At 33.8% G+C, this 20,433-nt stretch overlaps 3 protein-coding genes across 8 annotated transcripts; 2 read left to right on the plus strand and 1 right to left on the minus strand.

Annotated features, from left to right (window-relative positions):
- Nucleotides 1-4,718: 4,718 nt before the first annotated feature.
- LOC120196251 (transcription initiation factor TFIID subunit 15b-like) lies at nucleotides 4,719-7,621 on the plus strand. Of its 2 annotated transcripts, XR_005523146.1 has the most exons (7): nucleotides 4,719-4,895; nucleotides 5,043-5,151; nucleotides 5,299-6,016; nucleotides 6,198-6,348; nucleotides 6,480-6,552; nucleotides 6,961-7,172; nucleotides 7,292-7,621. XR_005523146.1 is itself a non-coding variant. In XM_039198093.1 (6 exons), the coding sequence occupies exons 1-6, from the start codon at nucleotides 4,757-4,759 to the stop codon at nucleotides 7,070-7,072; spliced, it is 1,302 nt and encodes a 433-aa protein (XP_039054024.1). In that variant the 5' UTR covers nucleotides 4,719-4,756; the 3' UTR covers nucleotides 7,073-7,490. The 2 variants fall into 2 exon arrangements, 1 of the variants encoding a protein (XP_039054024.1); XM_039198093.1 differs by having other exon boundaries at nucleotides 6,961-7,490.
- Nucleotides 7,622-8,255: 634 nt separating this feature from the next.
- Nucleotides 8,256-10,370, minus strand: LOC120196253 (protein FLC EXPRESSOR-like). 4 transcript variants are annotated; one of them, XM_039198096.1, is made up of 5 exons: nucleotides 9,815-10,370; nucleotides 8,988-9,048; nucleotides 8,873-8,954; nucleotides 8,714-8,781; nucleotides 8,256-8,466 (listed from the first exon to the last, which is right to left on the minus strand). In XM_039198096.1, the coding sequence occupies exons 1-5, from the start codon at nucleotides 10,309-10,311 to the stop codon at nucleotides 8,308-8,310; spliced, it is 867 nt and encodes a 288-aa protein (XP_039054027.1). In that variant the 5' UTR covers nucleotides 10,312-10,370; the 3' UTR covers nucleotides 8,256-8,307. The 4 variants fall into 4 exon arrangements, with proteins under 4 accessions (XP_039054027.1, XP_039054026.1, XP_039054025.1 ...); XM_039198097.1 differs by having other exon boundaries at nucleotides 8,267-8,466; nucleotides 8,904-8,954; nucleotides 9,815-10,368; XM_039198095.1 differs by having other exon boundaries at nucleotides 8,906-9,048; nucleotides 9,815-10,369.
- A 1,200-nt stretch (nucleotides 10,371-11,570) lies between these two features.
- On the plus strand, nucleotides 11,571-12,601 carry LOC120196254 (protein CHLOROPLAST IMPORT APPARATUS 2-like). 2 transcript variants are annotated; one of them, XM_039198100.1, is made up of 3 exons: nucleotides 11,571-12,116; nucleotides 12,260-12,412; nucleotides 12,510-12,601. In XM_039198100.1, the coding sequence occupies exons 1-3, from the start codon at nucleotides 11,589-11,591 to the stop codon at nucleotides 12,534-12,536; spliced, it is 708 nt and encodes a 235-aa protein (XP_039054031.1). In that variant the 5' UTR covers nucleotides 11,571-11,588; the 3' UTR covers nucleotides 12,537-12,601. The 2 variants fall into 2 exon arrangements, with proteins under 2 accessions (XP_039054031.1, XP_039054032.1); XM_039198101.1 differs by having other exon boundaries at nucleotides 11,571-12,110; nucleotides 12,263-12,412.
- Nucleotides 12,602-20,433: the final 7,832 nt, after the last annotated feature.

Genomic DNA, 20,433 nt, shown 5'->3' on the forward strand with positions numbered 1-20,433 from the left:
AACAACTTTGTCGAGTTCCAAATATGGTGCCATTGACATGGTTTGAAGCGAAAGCTTGTAAGAAATCAAAGTGAGCAATAAAGGCATGAAAAAGCATGGGACAAGTTCCAGTGGGATAAAGTTTACTGAGCACTTGTTCGGCGCCATGGAGAAACCTTGGAAAACGTATTAATCACTTAGCTTAGTTAAATAGCTTTAACGATTTCAATTTTGTACCAAATTGAATTAATTATTGATACGATGCTAGCAAGTAGTTGAATTAAAATAAATATTTTTTTTTAAATGAAGAAATTCTAGGCGCCAATCGGTGTGATTTATTATTGTTCAAAAATAAAATAATTGAGGTAGTTTATTGAAATGATTCTTTTCATTCATTTTTTAAGATCGATAATTAAATTGATAGAAAAAGTATAGACATAAAAATTGAAAAAAGATATTTTATTTTTTTCAGATATCATGTCATGATATCTTGAACAAAAAATATTAAAATTCTCAAACAAAATTAAAAAAAATCTAATTTATTAAAAATAAAATATCAAAACTAGATTTTAAATTTTAAATAAAAAATAGCTTGCAAGAGCCATTGCGAATGGAGTTTGATTTAGGATTTTAGAGAATGGTACTTCATACTTGTAGAATTGCCCATCTAGCAACAGTTGGTAGAGTGCAAGGCTTTTAACCTGTGGTCGTGGGATCAACTCCCACTGAGAGCAATTCATAACGGAGATTTTTCACGGAAGCTGCTCTCAACCTGACGTTGGGGACAGCTTACTACCCTACTTCCCCCTTACCCTATTATGAGAATAGAGTCAGTTAATTTTTTACTTCATACTTGTACGTGGCATGAGATCATTTTTCTTTTTACTAAAGCCTCACATTGAATGTAATCGAGTAGAAAGCAGTTGTTCCACAAGGGAAAAAAGAAATTAAGATTGAAAAATGGAAACAATTACGGATTAGCATTTAGTTTTGTTTGGATTGTATTAGGAAAGGGTATGGCAGTAGTAGTAAGTCCCTCGCTGCTTTGATAAACTGTTGCTTTGGTCGCCCACAGCATCTCTGGGGCGTAGATTTCTCTAACAAATTCCTTTGACTCAGGAAAAACACTATCGTCCAATACATCATCAATGCTTCCCACACTTGGATTTAGTTAAGAATATTGAGGTTTCAATCTTCTTTTTTAATAGTCTCGGGATGTCGGTAAAATAACATATGTTTATAATTTTCTTAATTTATTGTGGTTGTCCCTTGTTCTCATATGTAATGTGAGGTAAGGGGGAGGTAAGATAATAGGCTGCCCCCAACACCAGATTGAGAACAGCTTCCGTAGAAGACCTCCGAATTATGAAATGCCCTCCGTGGGACTCGATCTCACGACCTCAATGTTAAGAACCTTGTGCTCTACCAACTGAGCTGGAATAACATTACTTTTTATCATTGAGCTCATTTGATAAATTCATTAAAATTTTAATATTATTATTTTTAAAGATGTTTGATATATTTATAATAATCTTTTTTTTATAATAATTTAAATATATATTTACATTATAGGGATAAACCGACAGAGGGTAAGTGAGGACAATAGTCATCTCTGAAAATTTGAACTTCTCATATATTTTTAATAAATTTTTGGTACATTAAAGTTTATGTCAGGGGTGACTCTCTCTATTCAGAGTTAGTGCATACCTAAGACCCAATTGGGATTTATATAAGAATTTTTACAGATTACCCACCAAAATGATGATCGTAGAATTCAAACTTAGGTAAGTGAGGGCAGCAATACTCTCTAATAACATGTTTTAGGCCCTAAATTTTTTATAAATACGTTTATCCTAAAAATCTATAAATTGATCCCTTAATGTAACCTTATATATTTGACTTATAAATATTAAAAGGTTGTCTCATTTAAATATTTTAAGATTTGTTGCATAACTATTAAAAATTTATTATTTAAAATTTTGAAATAAAAGACGTAAACTAATATAAAGTAAATAAAGATCAAAACTGTTTCATAGCCGCCATTCAAATAAAATAAAAGTTGCAGCCAAATCATCATGAATGCGTATTACACTTGTAAGGGCCTGGACCTGGGGCTTGGGGCTACACCATAGCATGAGGAGCCAGTTTCCATGTAGACAAGTCAGATTTGATTCCAGTGGCCCAAAAGCAAAGCCGGTTAGGCTTCAAACTATAAACACAATCAGGGGATTCAAATATATGGGAGCCAGTCAATGCACTATAAGAAATAAGCGAAAGTAAGGCCTTTAGGCTTTGTATTTCACATCACACTATTAATTTTTAGGGTAAAGTATAGTAATGGCCACTAAACTTTTCTAAAGCTTTATTTAGGTCCCCAACTTTTAAAACTTGCAATACAATCCCTTAACATTTAGTCTGTTTACAATATGGTCCCCCAATATTTAGTCTGTTTGTAATATGGTTCCTGATGTAACTGTTTGGGGACCATATTGCAAACAGACTAAATGTTGGGGGATTGTATTACAAATTTTAAAAGTTGAGAGACCTAAATGAAAGCTTTAGAAAAGTTCAGTGACCATTACTATACTTTATCCTAATTTAAATTCGGCTCTAATGCACGGTCCACCATTTTCTTTGATTCCACGATGATATGCAAAATTTATAAGCAATTATACATATATTTATAAATATATAAAAATGAGAAAAATTATGTCAATGTTATATATATATATATATATAATATAAATGAGAAAAATGGATGTCGTTATCAATGTAAACCCTAGACTCAACCTATACGATATGACTAAATCTAACGGATTACAATAAAAAATTTCAAAATATTTTTAAATATTTTAAAACCATATAATAACCAAAAACAGTATTAAAAATATAATTTCGCAAATATATGCAAAATACCAAATGACCAATATTAAATTTATCGAACATTAATATAAATAAATAAAATACGTAATAAAACAAGTATTTCAAAATATAGATACATGTCACCCAAAATAAAATCAAGTATGAAAATGAAAATATTACAACAAAATATACTATACGAAATGTGTCAATCCTCCAAGTGTCAAGTTCGGGGTGCCTATCAAAAAGTGAACAACCCTATAAAAAATAACACAACATGAATGTTTTAAAGTTTTATAATTCATACTACAAAAAGTGTAACACTAAACACATACTTACATACATCTCCAAAAAATTGTAACACTTAACACATACTTACACCAGTATCATTATTTACATCTCTCAATATAATTATAAATTTAATTTATTAATGGTTAACCGTTTATCAAAATTCATAAATGTAACCTTAATTGTTAACCATCATTTTTTAGCAGTTCGGATAATCGAAACCGTTTAACATTAATGGTTCAGTTAATTAACCTGTTAAATATATAGGTTATACCGATTAAAATTACGATTTTTTTAACAACCCTACTTGTTATCTTCCTCGATGCTATGAATGAAACTGAGTGGTCCTAAAATTGAAGGGGAGCAGGCCCACATGCTGTAGATGGAGAAGGTAAAACTCCTCTTCAGCTTGCTTTGGCATAAGGTATCAATGAAAATGAGGTTTTGGCACTCTTAACAGATTGATAGCATAGTATAGTATAATGTTCAGAATCCCAAAATAGAACACCAATATTTTGGCCTTCCACTCTGAAAAACAAGGCCTATTCATATACAAAGTTTCACTTACCAAGGTTTCTTTAAGTGTGTGTAGCTCCTCCTGTCATCTTAGTAGTTCCTTTGGGTGCTCTGTCATAGTATATGACTTACATAAAAAATAAGTAAATAAAGTATATCATCTTTTTCATTTGAGTACTGAAAAATATTTCTTGATCAAAATAAATATTTTAACTTATCTTTTATTATCAAAATAGGTACCTAAAGTATTTAATTTTTTTCATCTAATTCCTAAAGATCTTTAATTAATGTTTTTTATAACTTAGATGGAAAAAAATTAAATACTTAAGTTACTTATTTTGACCAAAAATATTTTAAATACTTAGATAAAAAAAGTATACTTTATATACTTATTTATAATATAGGCCTATATATATTCTAGTATGTAAATTTTACTCGAGGATTGGGTAGCTTAAGCTAAATTGCAAGACATAATGTTACATTAAAACACATGCTCCTGCACTTTTGAACTAGTTATACGTGTAAATGTTTTCTCTTTCTTTTTCTTTCTGAATTTGGAAAGAAAATGATAATGTAAGGAGAGAATTAAGAAGTTGTATTTTTCCACTTAAATTATTTTTTTCTACTTAAATTATTTTGTTTCACACTGATACTTTGATTCAAGGATTTACAATATTAATAGATGAAAATAAAAAAATTTAGTGAATGTTACTCTATTGTATGACATACTTTATTTATATTTCTACATAAAATAAAGGGTAAAGAATAGTAATGATCATTGAATTTTTCTAAAGCTTTTATTTAGGTATCCTAACTTTTAAAACTTACAATACAGTCTCTCAATATTTAGTTCATTTGCAATATGGTCCCCCAACATTTAGTCCGTTTGCAATATGGTCCCTGACGACTGTTGGGGACCATATTGCAAACAGACTAAATGTTTAGAGACTGTATTGAAAGTTTTGAAAATTAAAGGACCTAAATAAAAACTTTATAAAAATTTAGTGACCATTATTATATTTTACCCTAACTTTTATTGCACCCTTGAAAGATCTCTTTTTTCAAGGGGGATAAGATCAAGTATACCCAAAACCCCTAGATTCATCTTTAAAGGATGTACGGTCAAGGAGGCGAAGCTGATCCACCTTCATATGGGGGTGGTCATGGTGGTTATGGAGGGGACGCTGGTTACGGTGGCCGTGGTTGCGGCAGAGGGGGAGGTGGTGGTTACGGTCGCAGTTCTCAAAATCGCGGTAAAATTTATTGTGGTTAATGGTTTTCTTTTTGTTGATTTTGGGATGCTGTTGTTGACCGTAAGTTTCTCATAGTTGTGTTGTACAGTGATCTACCGTCTTTTACCTTTGTTCTTGTGTTCAATGTATTGGACATGGATTATGCAGGAGGCGGTGGAGGCTATCAAGGAGGAGACCGTGGTGGAAGAGGTGGCGGTGGAAGAGGTGGTGGCCGTGGAGGAGGCAGAGATGGTGATTGGCTTTGCCCGAACCCCAGGTAATTTTATCTTTTCCATGGGGGAAGTTTCCCCCCTTCATGTAGTTGTACTGTTAGTCTTAGATAGCAAAATTTTGGTTTGCTGCTATTTTAATGTTACTGTTAGTTGCCTGCATTTGTGAAATTTAAACTGGTATGTTTATGTAGCTGTGGGAACTTGAACTTTGCAAGAAGAGTTGAGTGTAACAAATGCGGTGCATCCTCTCCTGTGGGTTCCGGTGATCGTGGTAGTAGTGGATACAACAGAGGAGGTGGTGGTGGGGTATATGATGCTAATCGTGGTGGTAGAGGAGATGGGGTGAGAGGTGGATATGATATTGGGAGGAGTAACAACTATGGAGGCAGAGGGGGAAATTATGATAATAAAAGTGGTGGTGGTAGAAGTGGTTCCTATGGAGGTAGTCAAGGCGGGGAAGATGGTGGGTATGGTCATGTTCCTCCTTCGGCGCCCAGTTCTTATAGTGGCGGTGCTGGTGGAAGTTACTCACCACCTCCTAATGCATATGATGGGAATACAAATTCTGGAATGGGTTCAGTTCCTCCACCTACAAGCTATACTGGTGGACCAACATCATACCCTCCGTCTTATGGAGGACCTGCAGGTGGTTATGGTGATGAGGGTTTGAATGATGCAAGGACCGGTGGTTGGGGTGGACATCCTGGTGGATGTGACAGTGATTATGTGTCTGGTGGTCCTCGACATCAGGGAGGTGGTTGTGGTGGTCCTTTTGATGCTCCAGGTAAGATCAAGCAGTGTGATGACAACTGCAGGGATTCTTGTGACAATACCAGAATCTACATATCAAGTTTGCCACCTGATGCTACTATTGAAGAATTAAGAGACCTTTTTGGCGGAATTGGACAAGTAATGGTCATATCTTATATTTTATGTCATTGTGGTTTTTTGATGGGTATTATGTCATCTATTGCATACTGGTGTTTTTATTTTATTTCCAGAGCAGATATCATGTTTGTTTTATATGATTGTGCATTTGATATTTGTTTTATTCTGTTGTTGCTTGTTTTGATGGTCACTTCTTGTTTAGGTTGGAAGAATTAAGCAGAAGCGTGGCTATAAAGATCAGTGGCCATGGAACATAAAAATATACACTGATGAGAAAGGAAATCCAAAAGGTGACGCGGTTTTGACTTATGAAGATCCTCAAGCTGCACACTCTGCTGGCGGTTTCTTTAACAGTACACAACTGAACTTTTCTTGTTTTGGCTGGAAGAATTAAGCAGAAGCGTGGCTATAAAGATCAGTGGCCATGGAACATTAAAATATACACTGATGTTTGTCCTAACGCTTCTGGGATCTTCTTTCGCAGATCATGTCATGAGAGGCTATACAATTAGTGTGGCAATGGCTGAGAAGACTGCCCCTAAAGTATATGATTATGGGTATCATTTTAACCCTTGGTTTTTTCTTTAGTTCATATAGATCTTTAATAATTTCATCATGAAGTTTATGAACTTACGGTGCCAATATAGCATTTTTTTTCTTTCTGCTAAATTGTATGTTACCATGTCGAATTCCTAGTTTTAAGGTCTTGCTTACTGTAATTTACTTTGGAAACCAAACCTCAATTGATCACCTCTAACTACTGTTAGCAGATTTCTTATACAACTTATGCATGGTTTGCGTATGGTACTATTAGGTTGTCCCTTAAGCTTGTTAGTTTTACTGTGAAGTAAACAATAGAAAGTTCAACTAAAAGTATGTCCTTTTTTTTAAATGAGTCAAAATGTTCTTGACTTAAATAAATTGTTTTTATTGAGGCTTCATTGTTAAATGGTGCTATTTGACAGAGGCGGTAGAGGTGGCTATGGCGGTGGTGGTGGCCGTGGGGACAGGCACAGGGATGGAGGTTCTGGGCCACATAGACATCACTATGGTGGAAACCGTTCACGTCCATACTGAGAAACTTTCAGCTTCGAGTATTTTATGTACTAAGAATTATGATCTAAGGGTTGTAGTTTGTCCCCATTCACAGGGTTGTTCTTGAACAGGAGACCGAGAGGTAGGTTGTTCACTTGTTTGAGCAATACCCGTTTTTCTCCTGCCTCTCGTCTACTGTTAGCAGCAGGGGCTTTTATTTTAGGCACCGGATTGATTGGATTTGTGTGGATCTTTTTATAGAAGCAAGTGGAATAACTTCAAATTGCTTCCTGCTAAGGTAGGTTGATAATTTCAGGTGAGTGCTGCTCTTTCAAATCACATATATACCCTTTTATTTGGGTATAACCCCTTGGTGGGGGATTTGATTTTGTTGCTCTTCTGCCCATCATTTAATGCGGTGAAACAAACTTGTGAATTATATAAGCATGTGCTTGCTGTTATATACGAGGGTTTTGCCTCCCATTCTGGGAAGTAGTTTATATTAGCCACTTTTGAAAATTTGAATTCATTAAATGTTGGACAATTGAAGAAACAGATTTGGAGCAATGTATGACAGCATATACTGATCACAATTCTGAGGCCTTATGCTTTAAAGTAGGCGAATTGGTTTCTGTTTTGGGCTTGAATTATAGTGACGTGTTCTAACCCAAAAGTGGTAATAGTTTTTATATGCCGAACGCAATTGTGCGTAGAGTTTTATTAAACTGGTTGATTGGGTACGTTAAGTTCTTGAATATGGATTTCAATCATGGATTATACACGATGTGGCTGCTGCGAGTTTACTCAAGTATGAGAAGATAGTTGAAGAATAGTGGATGTCGGGTTTTCATAATTATGGTCTACATGATGTTTTTGAAGTTATGATCTGGCTATGTTAGCGTTTTCTAGGCACCGTTTTCTTATGTTGTATTCCGCAGAAAATCGTCTTAAATCTTAGTTGATGGAAGGAGCATTGAGCGATATACTTTATTCCAATGTAATTAATTGATTTGCTTAATTATATGTAATTTATTTGTACAAGGTTCCGTAAGAGTTATTATAAATACAAGTCATCTAACGACGAGATATGATGGGTAATGAAGCTTACTTTAGACGCTACGTATACACGTTTATTTCAAGATGTGCAATATATATCAGCTTATTTCGCAAGAGATGGAATTATTCAAATGCACCTTTTGCGGAAAGCCTATTTCGCAATTAAGTATTGCCCAAGTAATTCTAAGTTAGAATTTGGATTTTATACAAGTTAGAAATGGCTAAAGCCGAACTACTTGGTTCTCGAAGGGAACAGTAGAAACTGCTCCCGACACAGAAGGTAAACCATTCATATTAGGTGTATGCGACCCTTGGCCCTCTATAGTAACAGGGAGCATCGTCCCAGCTTCAGCAACAAATTGCGTACATACAACATCAGCCTGAAATCAAAAGTATAAAACAGTTATCGATAACCGGTTGTTGAACAATCGTGGCAAGCGGGAGGTAAAACGGATAAATTAAAGTACAAATCAATCAGTCAGAGTAAGGTTATGATTCCACGGTTTTACTTTTAGAAATAAGTTTAGAATCCATGTTCGGGTTACTTTCTCAAGTTTCATGCTATCTACCAACTCCACCTATGAATTGGATTGTAGATATAAAGTGAAATCAGAAAGGGCTACATACCTGAGGCATGGAATAATTTCCTCCATAATTGGCATCAATATTTCCATAGTTTCCATTGTATGTGAGGTCTAAATGCAAGAATATGTTAAAAGGTCAAGAATTTATTCAAGGAAGTTGAGATTCAACTTATCAGAGAACAAGACGAGTAGATCACATTACTTGGGTTCGCTGTTGCTGTCGATGGTGCAGCTGTGTCCCTTGCTCTCTTATCTGCATTAGCAAGTTCTGAATGTAGTTTTTCTAGTTCCCGATATACAAGGGCCATATTTTTTTCCAGTATCTGACGTTGTTCCAGGTTACTAGCACGTGTCTTCTTCTCAAGTTCAATAGCAGACCTATTGCAAATAAAAACATGATTTTATGAGGTAACATCGATTGGTGCTTCTCTACCAACTTACTAATTGACTCAATTCTACTGGTTTCATAACTGTCTATCGTATCGACACATCCATATATAACTACTACTCTATATGTTGGTAGGTTATAATCTTTCAGCGGTAAGTTCTTATTTGCTACCTTGTGCATTGACACACGTTAAACACCTAAATTGAAATGACCGGAATCAGCAGTTGGTTAAAGTCAAATTCACAAATCCAGAATTACTCAAATGCAACTTAAAAATTGGGTATATGAGTATGCATTTTAAGGCATTCTTAATTAAGGCATTCTTAACAAAGCAATCACTTCCATATGGTGCATTTTCAGGTACCCTAAATCATCCTCATCCACCAGCATGAGTAACGATAGGATGGGGTTATTTAGGGGTACACATCCCATATCCCCAACTTGAACACACTTTTCATGGCCACTTATAATACTAAAGATTTAAATCTTAAACTAGTTTATAATCAAAGATAATCTCTATGTTCACTTTATTTGCAGTTAGCCTCTCGACTCATGTACCAAATTATCAGATAGCATTTATCGTAGACATGAAACTGATGACTTCCTTTTCAAACACCTGCCTTGGCAATCTTGTAATCATCAAACAGTTCCCATTAGAATCATCAAAGAAATGGCAATCAATAAAGTTCCAATTTCCATCCATAGTTTAAAAAGTAAAAGGAATGTTCAAAAAGAATAACCTTTGCAGAGAATTACCCTCCTTTATGGATTTCTTTCCTTACAGCTTCAATATCCGCCATAAGTACAGGAACTTGCTTCGCCTCCATTCTTGCCTTGGCTAGCTCATCGTTGACAGCCTCCAAGTCCGCCTTCAGCTCCTGGTTACCCGCCATGAGTTTCTTTACATCAGCCCGTACACGAGCTAACTCAGAGGTCATCGCATCGACGGAACGTGTCTGGGCGTCCATTTTCAGTGACCTCTCGTAGATCTCCCTCACCTCCGCGTCCCTCTCGGATTTGACGTTAGCAGAGGCCGCCAATAAATGACGGGTTTCCTGCTGGGCGAGTGCAAGATCCTGCTTGAGAGCGACATGGGCGGCGGCTAGGCGTTGGTTGTCGAGGAGGAGGGATTGGATCTCGCGGTGTTGGATGGCAATTCGGTCTTCGAGGTGATGGTGTTGATGAATGGTGTGGCGTTCGATTATGGAGCGAGTTAAAGATGACGGCGGCGTAAGGTTGTTACGACCGGCCATACTGATTCGCTGTCGAAACGATATCGGCTGCTGCCTTTTTTTTTACACATTTTATAAGTTGTCAAATTGTATAATATTTTTTCAATGTTTTGCCATTGTGGGCTTTGAGGCCAAGAAGGAAGTCACTTAAACCAGTCCCTTTGTGGGCTGGTTTACCATAACAAGGAAACATCAATGTGCACTCATTCCACATTAGCATCGCCACTCAAACATTATAAACAGCCCTTATAATCTCCGCTTCCTCTTCATCTCTAAGGCCTAATCTTTCAATTCTGTATAGTTTTTGGTAGTTTTGTTGAGATCAAAGAGGTATGTCAGGTTCTTCACCATGCGCCTCCTGCAAGCTCCTTAGTCACCGCTGCGCTAAGGACTGCATCTTTGTCCCCTTTTGATGACCCTCGCAGGTTTGCTATTCTTCACAATGTCTTTGGGGCCAGCAAACTGTTGCAGCCGTGTTTCTTTCTTTACACCTCATTTTATTTTTACATGCATGCATAACTTTCTTTCCCACCTTTTTGGAACAAAAAAGGTTTCTATTGCATGTCCAGTGTTTACTAATTTGTACGCATATTACCGACAATTACTCAAACAGTATTTTTTCTAAAAAAAAAACATGTTAATTTGTTATAACCAACATGCATCTCATATCACACGACAATGAGGATACTTTCTAAATTGATTTTATCACAGTTCAATTGTGATTTATCTTAGTGATTACAAACACCTATCAATTAAAAGAGAATAAGTGTATGGATCTAAAATAATCTAATAAATATTAGTGGGAGGAATATCACAAAACCATCATGAGAAAATAAAAGACTTGTTGCAAGATTAGTCAAAGTCCTCTACCATTTTCATATAAGAAGAGAAATATTAAGTAAATAAAATAAAATAACTCAAATATATGAAATAAAAAGATAGAGTCTAGAGAAAAAGAAAAAAAGACAAGAGAGGATAAAAAAATAAAAGAAAAAAATAGATATAAAGATATCTTATTCATACGTTGAATATCATTGGTTAATACTTCAAAAATCATATGTATATCAAAATTTGAGCAATAAAAAAAGGTGGTCCCGAACCACAATCACATGCAGAAAAAGGTTCAAATGGTCCCACTCTCTATTTCCAAGCTGGAATCATATAGCCAATCAGAAGAACCTATAGGGTGAGTTACCCAATAGCATGAGGATAAGGTGCCACGTAGGATCAAAAAGGCATTTTCCAAAAAGACGAAAGAAATATCTCTCAATCCGTAAAGTTAAAAATGCGGTGCAAATATGAAAGATGGGAGTAAAACTAAGAGTACAAGGACAAGAGGGAGCTACATGGGGTACAATTCATTGTTAAGGAGCCCAAAGAAGGAAGAACAACAGGTTCCGGATGCCACTCCCTCTGAACTCGACGGCACCAAAGGAAGCTACGCACGTGGAGAGATTGAGATCATCGACGAATTGGATGGTCTTTTGGGCGATGAAAATGGAGAATTGTCCAGGGATAAGATAGATGGTCATCTCAGCTGGGACATCATGGTCTGGGACACCGGACTCCAGCATGCGGATGAAGAAGACGACGAGGGAGACCACAAGGTTTATAGTGCCGCCAAATACTTGGACGAAGAGAGCGAATATAATAATAAAGCTGTGAAGACAGAACAACTTGGTTTCTGGGAATTAGATGATGAGAAAAGGGTTTCCCTCAACTTGAATTTGAATTACCAAGATGTATTAGATGCATGGTCGGATCGTGGGCCTCTATGGGCTGATGATTGTTCCATTTCAGCGGCCACCAACGTCAACGGCTATTATGTTAGTATTCCATTAACTCCTCTTCTAATTATTGTTTCTGATCATTATTATGAGCATCTATGTTTCCCTTCTTTATGGTTAGTTAGTTCCCTCATGGATAAGAAATTGTAAGTGAGTATTGGTTAACAATTAAAACCGTGTAGATGGGAGAAGTGCCGATGATGGAGCTAGAAGAAAGAACAAGAAGGGAAGCGAGTGTTCTTAGATACAAAGAGAAGCGTCAGACTAGATTGTTCTGCAAGAAGATAAGGTATGAAGTCCGCAAACTCAACGCAGATAAACGGCCCAGGCTCAAGGTTTGGCCTCGTCTCTTTCTGGTTTACAATTATTAATAGTTAATGTAAAATGCATTGAAAATTGGATATTAAGAGTGTTGCTTTGTGGTTGCTACAGGGTCGGTTTGTGAAGAGAGTTTCCTGAGAGAAGATAACCAAGACGTTGCTTCAAATATCTGATGAAGATATCTTTTAGTCTGCGGAATTTTTTGCATGCATAATATTTATGTGCTTTTTGTTTGTCTAAATGCAAATATCTTTTCATCCCAAGCTTCCTGTGGTGGGCCTCGCCTCCATTATGTAGATAGATTGACCTTCCCACTCCCAGTCTTAAATCATAATCATACCCAAACAAAAAACAACGGTCTGTTTCTGGCCTATGCTTCATCAACAAAATCGGCCAAGGCCTAGAATTAGGGTTTTTACTGTACATTTATTATAAATAGAAAGGTCAAATGTCAGTGAATTACTGTGTGTATAAAATTCTCGTGGAGACTAGACCAGTGGTTCTTTTGTTTTGTACGTCGGTGATTTGATTTCTACTATGCTATTGGTTGGTGGGTTCTGGATCCCTTTTATGTCATCTACTGTCGTTTTCTGGTGAGAGGCCCATCCACCAGAGACTGCCAATGCCTTTGATTATTGATATTGGAGTAACCTTGTCAAGCGACTCCACAAATATATTCTCTTCTTTTTAACTTTGTTACATTCATTCTTTTAATAATAATAAAAAACCTTTGTTACATTCTTCCGTACTTGTAAAATCAAGATTTGTAATGCCAATATCTTAACAAGCATTTATCTTTGTAATTACCCTACAAGATTCATCTATACATTCCCCAATATTCTTCTCTTACTTTTAATTGAAAAATACACCAATATAATTTAAATTAAATTTATTCTACACATAACATTTGCACCTTATAGAACTTGAACATGGGATCTAAGTAATGTTAGGATTTGAATATCTGATATTATAAATAAAATAAAATAGATTAAAAGATTAAATTAGTCTATAAATAAAAAAATAGATGATAGTCGGGAATTTTTGTAACTTAATGCTTATTTGGTAAAGGAATCGAACTAATCCTAACTTTAGGTGGTCCTGGCTCAAGGACAAGGAATGGAGGGTAACTGTGAGCATTGCAACAGCCCATTTCCCTCTCTTTTAGTCCACCATCCTTGGCCACATTGATAACTTTCAGTGCTCTGATTTGGACTGTTCTTTCTTTCCTTTGAAGAAAAGGAAACAAAGGAAAGATAGTACCAATTATTATGGTGAACAAAACTTAAATTAAAAAATTGATATTTTTGATTTAACTCAATTCGAAATAGATTGTTTTGAATTGACTTTAAGTTGAATTTTATAAATTCGATTTGAAAATTTTAAATTCAAGTCGAGTTATAAAATGCAACTTGAATAACTCTAATAATAATTTGAATATCTCAATTTTTTTTAATAATAAGTAGATATGAAAAATATGATATATATATATGTGTATTGTATGTGGTTATAGAAAATCATTTAAATTGTAAGTAAATAGTACCATAATATTATAAATATTTGAAATTAAATTTAAATGGAAACTCGAACAACTCGACTTCAAGAAATTTCAAATCAAGTTTAAGTTATAAAATATGACTCGTCAATTTGGATAACTCAATTTTTTAACTCAATTCGATTGAACACTCATCCCTATTGATTAAACCATAGGCTTCAAGGCCATAAAAATTTAAATTATAAATTATACAGAGGCAAAACCTCTTGGGGACTTGTGGGACCATGGCCCCAAAAATAATATATATATATATATATATATATATATATATATATATATATATATATATATACATATATACTAAATTATTAAGTTTGGCTCCCTCCAACAAACATATATAATAAATTATTAAATATAATTACTGCAGAAAATATATATACTGTAGAATTTGTAAATCACTTAAATGTCATCTATTAAAAAAAGTTAATATCTATTTTTGTATTATAGATAAACAAAAAAAGAATAGATGAATTTTGTTTCTTTAAATTTTAACATGAATGGATGAATTATAAAGATTTATAAAATTTTCTTTTATTATTATAAGACCCGACCAAGGGATTATCGGGACCATCAACGATTTAAGGTGTAATGTTAGATACAAGTCATCTCAGGTGAATCATAGATGTTCGATGACAAATACTAAGATGAACTAAGTATCATTGTTGAAAGTCACCAACAAAGCTGGAATTATTTTGTATGAATGACATAATAATTTCTTCGTTTAATCCTTGTGGTTAAAGATTTTTCAACAGATGATTAAATATAATGAAATCTCAAACAACACATTCACCTCTCAGTCTATTTCGCTTACATGCACTCTCGTTTGGTTTTTGTTCTTCAATTTTCCGTCATGTAAAATTGTAAACCCAAGCAGTGCCCTGTATTTCAGCTTTTTATTTACAAAGAAAAATTGGAGGAAGAATTGCTAGAACGTAACACCGATTGCGTTTATTTCTTAGCCTCTCCTCTCACTTGCAAGAATATATTTATTTTTTCTTTTGGGCTATCCGGAAGTAAGCTTTTCTTCTTTCGCACTTTCCCATTTTCAGCTCGCATTGTGTTTTTTTTTTTGAAATTTATATGTTTCTGGAACTGCATGTCAATGATCTGAATATTCAGTGTTAGTTTTGAACCAAAACCATCTAATTTTATTTCTTTCTTCTTAATCAAAACTTTTAGTACTCCTTATGAAATATATTCAGTCCATCAGAATAGAAGTGAAGAGGGTCTTAGGCTATTTTTTTTATCTTCTTGTTTGGTTTTTCTTTAAATCAGGGAATTGATTGTAAGTATCGACATAGTGAAATCGCTAGGCTCAATCTGAGAGACTGCTGGTACAAGTTTACTGGGAATTATATTGAACCGACCTGTGGTTTTCGGCGTCCTGTGAGCTCGTATTCTTTTTAATAAGTTCATGTTGATTATGGGATTGATATATCGTGAACGAATTAGATTTTTTTACATGTTTTGGAAATTGAGGATTGTGTTGCAAGTTTTAAAAGTTGGGGGACCTAAATGCAAGTGCCTGAAAAGTCTAGTGACCATATTACAAATGTACTAACGACAATGTAACGGAGTCAAACGGCCGGTTACGTCGGGGATCATATTGCAAACGGACTAAATGTTGGACGACTGTATTGTATGTTTTAAAAGTTGGGGGACCTAAATGAAAGCTTTAGAAAAGTTCAGTGACCATTACTATACTTTACCCTAAATATTTGTAACACTTAAACCCGTATATGTCTCGATATACGAGTTAAAGATGTTACATCAAACTGAAAACATTTATTGAACTGAAATTTCCGTAAAAATTTGTTTCTTTTTAAAATATTCTTGTTCTAACTTTAAAAATCTATTTTAAAGTATATTTCAGATTATAATTTATTTCTTTATTACAAGAAAATAAATTCATTATTTATTCAGTAATTTACTAAACCATGTCTTTTAGTAAAACCTTTTAAAAACATAATAATGTAATAAATTATTGTCAAATATAGTTATCGATAAAACTAAACTAAGTAAAATAAACTAAAATAGTTCTAGTTTACTATTACAATTATTTAAAATAAATACGATAATTAGAAACTACTGACATAATTATACATGTCACTATAAGTCAAAAGAAACATCATAGATGTCTTACTGATACTGATGATATGTATGTCTTTCCAAAAGATGCTCCGATAGCTCCTTACTGATCATACTTATTCTTACTAGAACCTACGCATGAGAATCATCACACGCTAAGTATAACTTAGTGAGGCAGTAATACTAAAGGTGAGAATAATTAAATAAAATATCAAAATATATAAAATCATTAAAATAAAACAGACTGAAATTCTTCAGAACATTCAAACCAGATATCTCATGTTGAACTTTATCATAAACCTGCAAATAATCATCTGATAATTTTCACAAGATTATACATAATCAGATCAGACAAAATAATCATTTCATAATTCTTTGTAGTCAGACACTTTTCAGAACTTTCTTATTTCATTTTTATAGCCCAAAGTATATTTTAAGAGAATATAAGAAACGTGAGTCAGACGAGTGTGCGCAATACAGATATCAGATCATCAGTCGGAACAGATAAGCACACACAGTGCTATCACATCGAATTAACAATATGCACACCAAGTGCATTCAGATCAGAATATATATATACTAATGTACACTCCGGTACACCACAATATATCAAAATCAGAACAGATAATCACTCCACCTCATGGCATGCCAATTGTACCTTTGACTCTCAATATAACATACATTACCATTTGATAAACATCATATCATAGTCGAAAATATACTTAATTCACATTCTTAAAATGTGTCATGGACAGTTCATGTCCAAAAACTTTCATAAAACTTATTAAAGAAATTATGGTTATAATTTCATAATCAAAACATAATTCAAATATTTGAAATAAACAAGGTGAAGTTGACTTATCGCAAGTCGTCCTCGATCAAAATAATTAAATAAATAAATTGCACTCAACTTTGCCTCACTTAAGAACTTGTATACGATAATACTAGTCACAAGCTTTGTCTTTTCCTTTCAGATTGTTCGGATTGCTAGTTTTATTGTAATCTGACAATACCAAATTATAACACAAAATGTTTAAACTACATATTAGTATCGTTCTAACATAAGCTCATTTTTGACATTTGAGAATCTATAAAATAAAATCGATAACTAAATCGATATCAACCTAACTCATAACTCCATTATAACTTCAAATTTCTCAAAACACTATTCAATTCCACAAATAATTATTCCCAACATGATCTTCAACTTTTACCAATTATAAAATCAAACCACATATTTTAAATTCTTTCCAGAATTAAACTCAACTTGTATTTTAATTTCATAATAGATCTTCACTATTATGATCATTTCCCATTAAATATATAAAATTTCCAGCAACTAAAATAAAAGTTCAAATCAATACTTCAACCTTACAACTTGATAAACTTGAAATTCAATCCCAACTTAATACTTAAACTCCAAAAATCACCACACTTTCCAAAATTTCCAGAATTATTCTAACTCACCCAAATGGTACTTTTACATTTAAAAATTACTCTTCATCTTCTAATCCAATTCAACTTAAATTCTAAAGTTTCCATATTTAGACAACTTGCACTACCTTTAAAGAATCAATATTCTGTATTGATACACTCACTGAATTTTAATTCCGTTTCTTCCATTGAAAAATATACTCGAATAAGAATCTATCCATATAAATAACTCCTTCTAATTCAATCTGTACAATTTATGGTGAATTTTCAAAGTTGACTGACATAATCTGTTTTATGCAGAATCTGCTGCCCGTTTTTCTGACCTTTATCAGTTAAAAATTCATATCTTTTTGTATACACCTTGAAATTGATCCCTGTTTGTTTTAAACAAAACTAGATTGATATATGAACATAATATATAAAAAATAACCTCCAAATAAGTTTTATAGAATTTCTGGTGAATTTTCAAACTCACTGCCAGATTCGAAAATCTAAACTGTTTTCATTAATTTGCATCATTGGTTCTTCTTCAATTCTTACAACACTTCTAATATCAAGAATTGATCTTTAATCATAAAAATCACACTTCCCCTTCATCAATATCTTGCCAACTTGAGCATAAAACATGAAGATTTTTATGCCAAATGAAAGAGAAATTCATGTAGGTTATTTTATCTTTAATAACCTAACTTAAAATTCTAATAAAATGAACCAAAAGTTTAAAAGCAAATCCTCTCACCTTGTAATTTGAGTCTCACAGCTGCTGGAGAAAGAAGAAACTGAAATTTTCTTCAATTTGCTAGACCTTATCCCTTAATACACATGTCATTATATAATATAAATGAATATTAAATTCATTTAATACACTTTACCATGTTGCCCTTAATAAATCTTGAAAATTACCAAATGTCATTGTATTATCTTCCAATAAAATATTCCTTGGTCAAAGATGATACAACTTGACTTTGACTTTCGAAATTGACCATGCAATTTTCAAAATTTGCATTTTAGTCACTAAAATTCCATTGTTCGGTCAAATCTGAAAAATTGCACTGTTCTGAGCCAAATTTCTCTGATCGAAAATATGAAAATAATATTTCCAACCATTTTATAACATCCTTCAAATTTTCGTAAAATTTCGGTTCGATCCGATTATCTGATTTCAATACCGAAATTTACTGCTTTATAGCTTTTATCACAATTCCCGTACCAAAAATATGATTCCCACGAAAATTCTTGTTTTAGACCAACTTATTCATTTTCGGGCTAAACTATATAATTTTTTTTTCAAAATTGTACTTTAATCACAAAACTTTCAAAACTTACATTTTAGTCACTAGACAAATTTTGGGGTATTACAATTCCTCCCCCCTTAAATAAAATTCGTCCTCGAATTTTCCATATGTATTTATATACCTGAATTAAATAGATGAGGAAACTTTTTCTTCATGTCTTCTTCTCGTTCCCAAGTTGATTCCTCAACTTTATGGTTTCGCCAAAGAACTTTTACTAATGGAATCGTCTTACTTCTTAGTTCTTTGACTTCATGTGCTAAAATCTTTACTGGCTCCTCTTCGTATGATAAATCTGGCTGAATCTCAATTTCCTCCCGTGTAACTACATGTGAAGGATCTGATCGATATCTTCGAAGCTTTGATACATGAAATACATTATGAATCTTGTCCATCTCTGGAGGTAACGCCAACTGATAAGCTACTGGTCCAACTCTCTTTACAATCTCGTATGGCCCGATAAATCTTGGACTCAATTTCCCTTTTCGTCCAAATCTTAGAATCTTTTTCCAAGGTGACACCTTAAGAAATACCTTATCACCCACTTGATATTTAATATCTTTTCTTTTTAAATCAGCATAAGATTTCTGTCTATCAGCTGCTATCTTGAGATTATCTTGGATTACTTTCACTTTGTCTTCACCTCCTTAATTAGATCTGGACCAATTACATCTCGATCTTTTAATTCGTACCAATTCAGTGGTGTTCGACATTTTCTTCCATACAATGCTTCAAAAGGAGCCATTTTGATACTTGATTGATAATTGTTATTATAAGCAAACTCTGCTAAAGGCAAATACTTTTCCCACGATCCTTTAAAATCAATAACACATGCCCTCAGCATGTCTTCAAGTATCTGAATAGTTCTTTCAAATTGACCATCTGTCTGAGGATGATAAGATGTGCTGAAATTTAGTCTGGTTCCCAATGCCTCATGCAAACACTTCCAAAATCTCGAAGTGAATCTCGGATCTCTATCGGAAACTATCGAAATGGGTATTCCATGAAGTCATACTATTTCTCTGATATATAACTCATCATACTTGTTCATATAATAATCTTCTTGAACTGGGATAAAATGTGTTATCTTTGTCAATCTATCCACTATCACCCAGATCGAATCTTTCTTATTAGGTGTCAAAGGTAAACCTGTTACAAAATCCATAGTAACTCGTTCCCATTTTCATCGAGGAATTGAGATAGGTTACAATAACCCCGAAGGTACTTGGTGTTATGCTTTTACCTGCTGACAGGTTAGACATTTAGAAAGAAACTCAGTGACAACTCTTTTCATACCTTCCCACCAATACCGACTCTTTAAATCTTGATACATTTTGTTTCCTTCTGGATGCATAGTCAAAGGACTATAATGAGCTTTAGAAAGAAGATCTTTCTTCAATTCTTCATCATCGAGTATGCAAATTTGATTCCGATAATACAAACATCCATCAGACTTAATTTCAAAATCTGTCATTTCTCCTTTCTTTGCTTGCTCAATTCTATCTAAACATTTTTTATCTTTATTCTTAAGATCCTTGATACGATTTAATAGGGCAGGTCTCAATCTCAATTCTACAATCAATGAAACATCATCTTTTATTGATAGTCGTGCATCTAACGCTCTCATAGCAACAAAGGTTTTTCGGCTAAGTGCGTCCAGCTACCACAT

Source organism: Hibiscus syriacus, unplaced genomic scaffold (genome assembly GCF_006381635.1).
Source record: "Hibiscus syriacus cultivar Baekdansim isolate YM2019G1 unplaced genomic scaffold, ASM638163v2 tig00117032_pilon, whole genome shotgun sequence".
Classification (NCBI taxonomy): Eukaryota; Viridiplantae; Streptophyta; class Magnoliopsida; order Malvales; family Malvaceae; genus Hibiscus; species Hibiscus syriacus.